At 37.1% G+C, this 12,658-nt stretch overlaps 1 protein-coding gene across 2 annotated transcripts in view; it reads left to right on the top strand.

The window, feature by feature from the left end:
• LOC127646513 (lipoma-preferred partner homolog) overlaps positions 1-9,599 on the top strand; it is a 308,283-nt gene extending 298,684 nt beyond the window's left edge. For both annotated transcript variants that reach the window (XM_052130234.1, XM_052130235.1), the window contains exons 9-11: positions 2,912-3,090; positions 4,352-4,472; positions 6,000-9,599. In XM_052130234.1, the coding sequence (XP_051986194.1) occupies positions 2,912-3,090; positions 4,352-4,472; positions 6,000-6,128 (429 nt within the window). In that variant the 3' untranslated portion in view covers positions 6,129-9,599. The remainder of the gene's footprint in view (positions 1-2,911; positions 3,091-4,351; positions 4,473-5,999) is intronic.
• The last annotated feature ends 3,059 nt before the right edge of the window (positions 9,600-12,658 follow it).

Genomic DNA, 12,658 nt, shown 5'->3' with positions numbered 1-12,658 from the left:
ACTGACTGACCCAGACTGCACTGTCATACAGTTGACAGTTTTACGTAGCAGAAACAACACTCTGGTTCAAGTGTGAGGTATTCCTTCAGTAAAGCAACTCTGTTCTTGAAGGCTGTCCTGATGGCACCCTTGATTATACATACAGACTCACCCCCACCTTGCCTTAGAGTTATGAGACAAGCCCAGAGGGCACTCAGCAGCAAGCTTATTAAAGGCTTTATCCATTTCCAGGATATGCAGAGGATTGCGGAATGGACATTGTCTGTACACAAGTGTTTCTCTGGGAAATAAAGTTAATTTCTATTATACTCACTGAAGAAACAAGAGAAATTACAAACTTGTGTACCTACAGCCCTGTCTTTGATATAGATTTGTTTTCCACTTTTTCTTATCTGACACACATTTACGCAATCTAAAGCATAGTTGATCTAAGAATGATGAGTGGAGCGTAGGAGCTCAGGGCAGAGACCTTTGACATCTGTCTCAGCTTGCTGGTGAGCTGAGAGCATGGGAAATTATCCCAGCACACAGATAGAGCAAACAGGATTTGGCTGTTACAAATGGGACACTTTTGAGTAAATTCTGCCCTTGAAAATTCTATAGAATTTAACTGTCTTTATGCTAGTGGTATGGCTGTCATTCGATTCGAATTTGTAAATGTAATTAATTACATAAAAAAAATTATTAATTCATCAAATTAATCACATACATAAATGTAATTATAAATTGAATATACACTAATTTAGCACTTTATTAGGAAAACCTGTACACCTACATATTCATGCGATTTTCTAATAAGACAATCACGTGGCAGCAGCGCAGTACATAAAATCATGCAGATACGGGTCTGTAGCTTAAGTTAATGTTCAAATCAACCATCAGAAAGGTGGAAAAACCATGATCTCAGTTATTTCAACTGTGGCATGATAGTTTGTGATAGACGTGCTGGTTTGAGTATTTCTATAACTGCTGATCTTCTGGGATTTTCACACACAACAGTCTGTAGAATTTACTGAGAATGGTGCCACAAATAAAAAACGGCAGTTCTGCAGACGGAAACACCTTGTTGATAAGAGAGGTCAACGGAGAATGGCAAGACTGAGTCGAGCTGATAGAAAGGCTATAGTAACTTAGATAACCACTCTGTACAATTGTAGTGAGCAGAATAGCATCTCAGAATGCACAACACATCGAACCTTGAGGTCGCCCCTGTCGGGCACTTTATTGTGAGTGTATATAATATTGTGAGTGTATATAATAATTCAGATCATTCAGATGCATTACAATATTTTGGCAGATGAGACAATGAAATTGGCTTTAGAAGTCAATATATTTTTTTGCTTTATGGGCCCACGGTCCAATGATAATCATTTTTTAATTGTGTTTGTAAATCTGTCTGAGGGCTGCACCAACAGGACTTGTTCTTCAATATTTTGTGTGATACACACTGTTTTTAGGACACTGTGTCAATTTAAATGCAGTTTGACACTTTAAGTTGTGTTCCATCCAGCTATTTTTGAAAGCATGAACAGGTCCTGTGGTGTGAAGCTCCTTATGTGTTACCTGCATGCTATCTCTGTAAGTGCATTTTGTTTTCTGAAAAACTGGAGCTGCGCTGACTGCCCCGTGCAGTCTTGCAAAAATGCGAAGTTGTTACTTCATGCTTGAATTGCTGTGATGGTAGAAAAAACTTATTATGAAATTAATGTATGGTCAGGGGTCATGATTATTCACATAATTTTTATATAATTAATCACATTCAATTAACGCATTAAATTGACAGCCTTAGTCAGTGGATATTTATAGGGGTTATAACCGCAGGCCTGTGAGCCATGTCCACATCAGCAACACAGTACAAATCATCAGGGCCTTTTGGCGCATCAAACGGCATGGCTTACAATGTTGCCACACATGCATGGAACGCTGTGTTTAAAAACAGTGCAAAGTGGCTGTTCCCAAGAGACAGGCAGCCAAAGAGGACAGCTGTGGCCTGGAGTACTGACATGTGTACGCACCCTGTCATGCAAAGAACCTCTCTCTCGCTCTCTCTCTCTCTCTCTCTCTCTCTCTCTCTCTCTCTCTCTCTCTCTCTCTCTCTCTTTCTCTCTCTCTCAAACACACGCACATGCTTTCAAAGAGAAAGTCATCCTATAATTGATCACACACAGAGGATTTCACCATCCTTTGCCGTAATTTCTTGGCTGGAGAGAAGGGAGGGGGATAGAAGATTCTTTTATATGAAATATCGAAATAACAAATCCGGGGCTCGGGGTGAACATTAAGAAGAGGAATGCGAGCGAAAAGTCATCAGCTGGCCCGCGGCCCAGTATCCGTGGCTGAGGAAAAGCCTGCAGTCATCAAAATGTGGACGTATTTACTGCTGTGCCTCTCACAGAACGAAAGCGAGAGTGAAAAATGGCTTTGTTTGTGAACTAGAGAGTAGCTAATCAGATCGCCTCACTTTGTTCCATTGCTCAATGTATATACAGTTTACATGTATACTTTTTCCTCAGGCATTTGAGGACAAAGATACACTTGTGACACCCATTTTGATGGCCACATTATTGTACGGAGATCCATTAAATGCTGGTAGCTAATGCTGAATTAAGAGATGTTTGTGTTTCTGAAGTGGTTTGTCAATGAAAAAAGTTTGAAAATCCTTGGAAATTGACTTCATCCACTTTACTCAGTTTATTTTTGTCTGTCTCTGGCTTGCTGTGTCTAAATCAAGACAATGTTCTTTTTATTTAAGCTCGAAAGCTTTTATGACTGCCAACCTACATCACTCACTATCAGAGCTTGAATTATGCGCTGATATGAATCTATCACAGATGCCCTTTTTCACAGTTTGCCTAAGCTTAGCTTGTACGTTATGTAAGAGTTTTGTTTCTTTATGTGTTTTTAATTTTAGAACACCCTGGAGAGCTGCAACATATGCAGTAAGCCTATAATGGAGCGTATACTGCGGGCGACTGGGAAGGCCTATCATCCTCATTGCTTTACCTGTGTGGTGTGCCACCGAAGTCTGGACGGCATTCCCTTTACTGTGGACGCCTCCAACCACATCCACTGCATTGAAGACTTCCACAAGTATGACTGTGCACACAAACATGCTTGATACATACTGCCGTGCAAAACACATGAACACATTTTGATAACCAAAATTGAGTCTGTTAGACAATGATCTGTCCTGTGACAGACTTTGGCGCAAATATGTGTGACCAGTCCTGCTCAACCCACCGGCGTCAGCTGGTATGGGAGGCGGGCGTGCTAATGATGAGGCTAAAGGCTACAGCCTCTAGCGTCAGTCGCTAGTGCGCCACTTGAGGTGAGGGGAGTGAGGTTTACACACTGCACAGCTACCTACCAGCTGGCTACTGTTACATATGGTCAGATTCAAGGAAAACTGAGTGTGAAAATTACAGGAACTACAAAATCCTCACTAAAACCAAGTAACTTTTGAAGTCATTTTTTTCTCAGTTTCAGGGTTGCCATTGTTACTGCATTTTGGTTTTGTAAAGCAACCTACTTTAGCACACATACTGTATCCAAGACAAATTAAAGCTTTCAATAACTAAACCTTCCCATACATACTGTATATATCAACCCTTATTGATGCTTTTCATTATCTCTGTTACACAAAGATTTTGCGTTAAATCTTTAAAGTAGATGTCATGTTTTCCTTTCAATACCATTTGTTTTGTTTTTTATTTGAAGATGTGTCTTAGTACATGCAACTGTATCTATTAAATAGACTGTCTAGTGTTGTTATAATTATGGAAAGCACTTTTTTTATCTGTTAAGGAATTGAAAGGTTTCATATGGAATCTGTTGATTGTGAGAATGTACAGAAATGCCATTGTGTCGAGGAACAATTTGGTCAAACCTGGACTGTACTCATTGTTACTATTGTGGTTTATATTGGCCACCATCTTCAGAACTTCCTCCTTTATACCATGTGTTGGTACAACCCAATGAAGAAGTTCAGTCACCTGACTGAGTTTTGCTTTGTGTACACATCCTCACTGCCTCTGTATTTCGGTATCTCTGTTCTTGTCTTGTGTTCCCAAAATGCAGAACACACTAATGTATTCATTTTGGAGCTTTCGAAAACATTTGTCTTTGAAATAATATTCAACTGGGATCAACTGGAAACTTTCAAAAGCTGCCAAAGTAATTGTAGGTCATTTATTATTGATGGCCTTTCAATATAGATTAAAGCAAAGTAACATTTTATACATGGCCTTCAAATACTGAAACTTTTAGACTTAAGTACTTGGACACTTAATTCACAGTTATAAATGTATCAATTTAATTGTATTAGATACCAAAATGTGTTTCCTTTTCCCAGAAAATTTGCCCCACGTTGCAATGTGTGTAAAGAGCCCATAATGCCAGCTCCTGGCCAGGAGGAGACTGTGCGTATTGTTGCCTTGGACCGTGACTTCCATGTGCAGTGTTACCGCTGTGAGGTAAGTAAATGTACTTGGGTATGGTTACAAGTTTCTAAATGTCTGTGGAATTTAGCAATAGCACACAAGTATGAGTGCAAGAGACCAACAGCACGATTACATGTGTCATATTGCTTTTACCACCGTTTCAAGTTTCAATGATTTAATGACTCGCTCATAATAAAAAACACACTAATTTATCATCACATGCTGGTTGTAATTAAGTTGTAATCAGTAGAAATGGTCAGTAAATGTATATCTTTGGTGAATGGATTCCAACCTTGTCTCATAGAATCTTGTTAGTATCACTGGCGGCTGCAGGGGGGGCCCTGAACTCCCAGGATGGCGGACAAAGTTGTGGCCTCCACCACCGTATACTCCCCCGTTGATTTTCGCGTGTACATGAGAGCATGTATATTATCGCGTTTAGCGGGAGACACTGAAGTACACACAGAGACGCAATGGCTAAACCAGTCCATGTAGCGCATGGTCATAGGTTGACAATGTTCCCCCTGGTTACTATACCTATATATTTTACATAGCTTGTTGAACGTTTCATAACAGATTCCTGGTGAAATGTACACTAGAGGTAAAACGACAGCTTATTAGTTCTTATACCATGGGTCTTTTGAATGCTTCATTCTGATTAGTTGACAGATGTTCAAGGTGTGCAATTATTTTTCAGCAAGCGCATAACTATGAAGTAGTTCCAAGTCTTGACCGTATAATGGTTCCATATCACTTCGCCAAATTATTTCAGTTATTTCATAGAGCCGTACAGGCTACTGCAACAAAATAACCATATAAAACACATTGTTTCAAAGTGAATCTCTCTTAGGTTCTCTCTTTCTCTTGCTCATACAGACTGTACATTGTTGCTCAAGTAAGTGCTTGAAAGCAGCGCAAGCTTCAAATACTAGTTCTAAAATGACGCTAGGATGCATGGATGGCTTGGGCTGTATCAAAGCAAGACTCTGAATTCTTGGTGCAAGAAAGTAGTTCCACTCACAAGAGCATTTTAGGGATGAAAACCAAAAAATGTCTTGAGGTAAAACCCTGAATGATGTCTTAAGTTCCTGAAGAGCATGTATGTCAACACGTAAGCCGAAAGTTTCATAGAAGCACCACAAAATGAAGTGGTTCCTTTAGCAGTTGCTAAAGTACCAATTTGTTGATTTAAAACTCGATAGAGCATTTACCTTAAAAACCTCATCTTTTGGGAGAAAGTGTAACTTGCTTTAAGCAACTCCTGTGATATATGTAAGGAACTACATAATATAATTTTGCAGAAATGTCACCACAGTCACGCAATTTTCATGAGATCAGGCTGACAGATTTAAAAGATGAAATTCACTGCGATGAATCAAAAAAACAAGCAGACTGATACAAATTGTGAAGCGAACCAGTGCTATTATACTAAATATCAACACTCTTAATATACAGCTTGGCCAATCAAATTCGAGGAGGAGTACAAACTTTTGTGTAAATGTAATTTTGTACTGATTCTTCAAATACTGAATAATTTTCTATTTTGTGTGTACAATATAGGACTGTGGCTGTCTTCTCTCTGAGGGGGACAATCAGGGTTGCTACCCTCTGGATGGGCATGTTCTCTGCAAAAACTGCAACACCAGTCGCATCCAGACCCTCACTGCCAAGGCTACGACTGACCTCTGAGTCACAAACACACAGTATATACAGTACATGCACATCCCTGGTATCCCTGCAGATGCATTCATCAAATATTGAGAAACACCATATCCTGTCAAATCACTGCATGCAAATATTTATGCCCAGACATACTCAATGCACATGTACGCATAAAGCTGTCATTCCACTTAAGAAGCCACATCTTTTCTTGTTGCTCATGCGCCTCCACACACTGTATTAAAATTGCACTCATATATTCTGTCCAGGGAAAATTATTCCTTCTTATAAGCAGATATGTATTCCTCAAGGCTCACAACAGCTGCTTTTGAACACATAAATAATGTACAGGTAGACCTTATCAGAGATACTGTATATAGAGACAGATGGTGTTTTCAAAATGCTCCAGTCAGTTTTTAGCAATGTTTTTAAAGCAATAGTTTATCCAAAATTGAAAATTCTGTCATCATTTACTCACCCTTATGTCATTCCAAACCCATATGTTCAGAAGAATATTAGCATCAGTCACCATTCACTTTCATTTTCTGGGAAAAAAAATAGATGCAATGAAAGTGAATGGTGACTGAAGCTAACATTCTGCCTAACATGAGTGTGAGTAAATGATAACAGAATTTTTTGGGTGCACTATCCCATTAATAATAGTTGATAAAAACCCTCATAGAACATCACAAGACAGTACCTCTGAAAAGAGACAATGCTCTACAATCAATATAATTTTTGGTATGTATCTGACCTATGACTTTGATTTTAAAATGTATAACTCTGTTGAAACTGTATTTCACCATCAAACACAGAGCCAACATCTATGGAAATACATTTTCATGCAGTGCTACCAGTTATATAAACAAAGTCACACCAATGGACACAAGTATACAAACTCATACTCTCTGCAATGGCTTTTCATAGCTTTATCTCATAATGCAGATACAAACATGCTTGCCTGGAATTTTTTGCAATATATAATTCAAACACAGTTGAATGGCATATTAAATGCATATAACATTGAAACCTCCTGATATATTATGATGCCTCTGATAAATTCTGTTGGGAATCTTGAGGTTTCATTTTTGCAAAGGTACACAACATTTACAGGTATAGAAAGACCCTGACTCTGACCTTGATTCATGCATCAGACCTGCTTCATTATCAGCATGTTTTGATAACATACAGATGTAAACACTGTTTATAAACACACAGCCTTTTTATGCACACATTTCTGAATTCAGCCTTTGAGATAAAAGTCACCAAAGAGCTACATTTACTTTCTCTGGGAAAGTGTGTATGTATATTGTTGTATGCTTATGAAATCTGGGAAATCGGGAAGAGTATTTTATCACTTAAGGACTGTGAATAACCTTCAGTAGCTCATGTAAGACTCAAAGCCCAAATATGCTGTGGTTCATTTAGTGCGATCTCCTGGTTCGTCCTCAATGGAACACTTTAATTCAAGCTAATTTAATTAGAAATATCCTATGCTTATAGTTTTGTTTGGTTTGGTGTTTTTTCTTTTTTTTTTTTTTTCGCTCAGTTATTGCATTTATTTGTATATCATGAGTGAAAAATATTGAGGATGTATTGGGATAAAATGTATGCATTTTCAGATATGCACAGTGAATTGTGTAATACTTAACTATGTAATAGCAGAATGAGAATAATTTGGTATTAATGTAAAAGTCTCAGAGGAAACAACAAATGCTCTCAGATTAGGTTTAAAGTTTGACAATCAGGGCAGAAAGGATTTGGGAAAAACTTTGTTGTATTTTTTCTAATTTGATCTACAGTGAGGCTTAAAAGGCTGATGTGCTCTCTTACATAGCCCAGTGAACAATATTTTAACTATTCTCAAATTGTGAATTTATTGTAGTATTAGTTACTTATAAGATAGATATTAAACATAGGAAAATCATTTAAGGATAAGAATTCTACTTTCATAATTTTGTAAATGGATAATATCATTATGCAAATTTCTTCTATGTTGTTACATTGACACTTTACGTAAAGGGACAGTTCACCCAAAAATTACAATTCTCTCATCATTTATTCAGGACATAAATATTGATCCGTTTCTCACCCACATATTGTATTGCTTCTGAAGACATGAATTTAACCACTGGACCTACAGAGCTGAGATATCCTTCTAAAAATCTTTGTTTGTGTTCAGCGGAAGACAAAGTCATACACGTCTGGGATGGCATGAGTGTGAGTAAATAATGTGAGAATTTTCATTTTGGGGTGAACTATCCCTTTAAGAATGATATGCAGACATTTTTTTTTCAAGTGTTTGAGCTGTTCTTAAAACTACAGTGCACACAGTTTTGGAAAATCGGAAATTATGAATATATATCTACAGAGTGCCATCATAAATAAAAATTTTCAAGAGTTAACAACCCAGGAAAATTTCAGTCATATCGGTTTACAGCAGCGATGCCCCAGGGAGTTTCCCCTCTGGTTGCAAGGGTAAATTCATATGTGAAAAACAGTAAACAATTATAAACAATATATATGCATACTGGATATTTATATATATGTGGTCATAGACCCTTCTTGATTTATTATGGCAATTTGTTGATTATTCTGTATGTAAAACTAAATGCACTGTGGCTTTAAGCCATGAGAGCTACGTTTGTGCTTCAGTGCTTCAATCTATACCTCCTTTTCTTAGTACTTTTTCTAAATGTGCTGTGCCTTTTCCAGCCTGTGTGGAACTGGGGTGTTTTAACTTAATCGAGCACAGAAACCGCTGTTTGTGGCTGGTGCTGTGTGTAGTTTTTTGTAATTCACACTACCTAGAGGCAATGCATATTTGCTACTTGAACTGATATTTTTTTTTTTTTTTCATTTTTTAGATAGAAAGACCAAATATTTCAAGTCTTAATTAGACATTTGAGAGTGTTGAAATATTAAGTGTTATTGGAAAGATAATTATTTCAGAATTATTTGCCACAAATATGCTGTCCTTACTTTTCCTTGCTTTTTACTTCACAAAAGCGAGTTCTTTTTACACATATTGCTAATAGATTTATCTCAATTTGAATTTAATTAATTAATTCGTATCTATAAAGCATTCCTTTACCATGTAAGTTGTATTTGTAAGGGTTTTATTCTGTTTTTCTAGTATATGATCTGGTGCAATTGCGCACACACAGTACCTTGTTTCATGTTGTGCCAATTTGTGATCATTCAATAGCAATAACCTGCTGATTATATAAGACTGTTGTTACAACATATTCCAAATACCAGCATTTAAGTGCTGAAATACATAAGTAAAACCTATTGAAAACATATAGGACTGGTGGAAAGCTGTCATATACTTAATTGGGCACTTTTATTTTTATTTTTTTCCTTTCATCAAAAAAGGTAGTTTAAAGGAACCTAATCTGTGCCCTGGTGACATTCTGATTATGTACTTGGATTCTGTTCTTCCACTCTGATATTTTTATCATGTACAACTTGCTCTATAATTAATAAACCTTTTGAAAAACTCCATAGTGGTTATTTGATTATTTCTGTTTTCAGTTGTTTTTCCCCCAAAACCATTTAAAAAATTCCAGTTTTTATATGGTTTTGCATCGCCAGTCTCCAGACATTTTTCTTTGCCTTTCCTTACTTATGGTTCCAAATGCTGCTGTTATTCCTATTTCAGCTCTTTGCTTCGTTTGGCAGGTTTCCCAGGTAACAGAGACGGCCTACCATTGCACTCTTTGCACACCCTAAATGTGAGAATTGATTGCTGCAACCTAGTCTCATAGAATGAACGTTACTTAAACAACATTTTTGCATTCTGATGTTTACGTGCAGAATTCTGCATTTCGCTGCAGTTTCCTGGTGAAATCATCACTACAGGCACTACAACAACTTTCACACAAATCAAGACTACAATGACAGATTTTCTAAACACAATTTTTTTGCTCTATTACTCACTCATTGTCAGGATTAGGAGGTTATTTTTAAAATGTATTCCACTACAGATTGCATAACACATGCTGTGAAATTACATTTTTATGTAATCCTTTAGATTACTTGTCATCTGTAATGTTATCTAAATACTTTGGATTACTTCTTCAGCAATGGCAGATTCTTTCATTTGTTTTTGACTACAAAAAATCTGCCAGTACAGTAAAACAAAATACACTATAAAAAATACATGCTTTGAAAAAGCCTAAATATGTAATGCAGTGTAGACTATGGACTTGGAAGACTGCGGTTTGAGACCAGTACAGCATGCAAGCTGACACGTGAGATGAAGGTTTCATAGAAGCAACACTATTTTTTAATTTCATAGATTTCATTTTACAACACTATCGATTAGGTTTAGGTGCAGGGTTGGGGAGTAACAGAATACATGTAATAGGATTACGTATTTGTGATGAGGCGGAGGGTGGGGCCAGGCCATGTCTTCACACAACTGGCCCCCAATTGGGCTAATCAGCCGAAGAGAGGGATACAGCTGTATGCAGCAGTTCGAGAGAGAGAGAGAGAGAGAGAGCCACACGCAGCTGCCGTGTGTGCATTTGTGTTTGTGTCTTTTTGTTTAAATTAAATATTATTTTGACTATCTGGTTCCCGACTACTCCTTGCCCATTTGAACCATGTTACAGTATTTAAAATATTAGTAACTGTACTCCACTACAATGTTAATCATAATACAGTTACATTCCAAAAGTTTTTTGATTACTGAAGAGATTACTTTGCATATGTTTCATTTAATTTTTAGTCTGCTTAGTTGATAAACATCCAAATAAATGTTGCGATCAGAAGAGTGTTTGAACAGCCGAGAAAAACATTTTTATGATGTTTTAAATGGTAAATGGTCTGCACTTATATAGCGCTTTTTTTAACCTTAGAGGTTACCAAAGCGCTTTACACTGTTTCCCAATCACCCATTCACACACACACTCATACACCAATGGTGGCAGAGCCACCATAAATGTAAATGTAACTAACTGACAGCATTTTTCCTCTTTGCTGACTTAGGTATTTAGAGAAATAAAATGGGATTTATTGCTGGAATGAGGTTGATGGAGTTGTTAAAATAATTTCAGAGACTCAAAATAGGGCCTTTATCTCGGGCCCTCTGAGATGCTGCTTGATTTAATCCTTTTAATTTGTCATCCCCCTCTGTGTTCCAGGAACCAGCAATAAGCCACACACAATCTTTCATTCTTTCCAGTTCTGTAAATTGGAGCAGCAATCCAAAATATAAAGTTGAAAGTGAACCCAGAGAAATCCAGAGAAAATGTCACATTAACAATTGTTTGAAAGAGTACAAAACGGTGCAATATTCACATGTTTGTTTTGGTTTTATTTGAAGACTAAAATTGCAGCTAGATACTCTGCACTTTGGAGACCACACAATGCCATAATCTTACTCAAATAATATTATGGCATTATCTGTTTGGGATTGGGGCCACAGTGCAACATCATTTGACCTAATCTCTGTTCTGTATGCTCTTTCGAATTAGTATATCTCTGACCTCTCATTTTTCTGTTTTAGCATGTGATTTAGAATAGAAGATTGACTATATTTCCTTCGTAAAGGAATTTGATCCTAATTTTAATAATGAAATAAATGCTAAGACAGAGAAACAATGAAATGGAAATCTATAATTCTATATTTTGGTGCATCGCAGTGCTTTTTTGTGTTTGAGTGTGTGTTTAGTCTCTTTGTGTGTGTCCCCTTCAGGGAAACAATGTAGCACTTGGATTTACTGCATGCTAATCTGCTGTTTACACACAAATTGATTGTGTCCCTCTGGCTAACATTGTCTCTGTGTGTTTGTGTTTGTGTTTGTGTTTGTGTGTGTGTGTGTGTGTGTGTGTGTGTGTGTGCGTGCATGTTAATGTGGTTTACAAGGACAATATTTTAGGTTACAAACTGGTAATTACAAGGGTAATATGATATACATGTGGTTTATGAAGACATTTCTAGTATCCCCATAATTTAAATAGCTTAAAAACATATTTAACAATGTTTTATTGAAAATGTAAAAATGCAGAAAGTTTTCTGTGAGGGTTAGGTTTAGGGGTTGTGTTAGGTTTAGGGGATATAATCTATAGTTTGTACAGTATTTATGTCTATGGAAAGTCCTCATAATGATGGGTAGACCAACGTGTGTGTGTGTGTGTGTGTGTGTGTGTGTGTGTGTGTGTGTGTGTGTGTGTGTGTGTGTGGTGTGTGGTTGTATGAGTACATATAGGCAAGATGGCAAGCCAGGAGTGTCCCTCCAGGAGCCAGCTATGGCATTTCTGAATTTCATACTGGAATGAGCACGAAAGTGTGGTAACGATTCACGCTTATGTATGATCTTGCCTGCTAAGCTTCACTCCTTTAAAAAAACAGATGTTAGGTCAGATTTACATAACATTATAATGTAGGTCAGCATTGTTGTCTTTTAATGCGATTAAAATAAATGAAATTGCCCACAATAGTGTGCTTGCTTTACAGACTCGATTTTGTGGGTCCCTGGTTCCACCAAGATTTCCAAGATATATAGATAGATATAGATTGATATGGTTTTGTGAAATGTGTCACACAGCAC

This window comes from Xyrauchen texanus, chromosome 7 (assembly GCF_025860055.1).
Source record: "Xyrauchen texanus isolate HMW12.3.18 chromosome 7, RBS_HiC_50CHRs, whole genome shotgun sequence".
NCBI classification, from domain to species: Eukaryota; Metazoa; Chordata; class Actinopteri; order Cypriniformes; family Catostomidae; genus Xyrauchen; species Xyrauchen texanus.
This window is presented reverse-complemented; position numbering and strand designations above follow the sequence as displayed.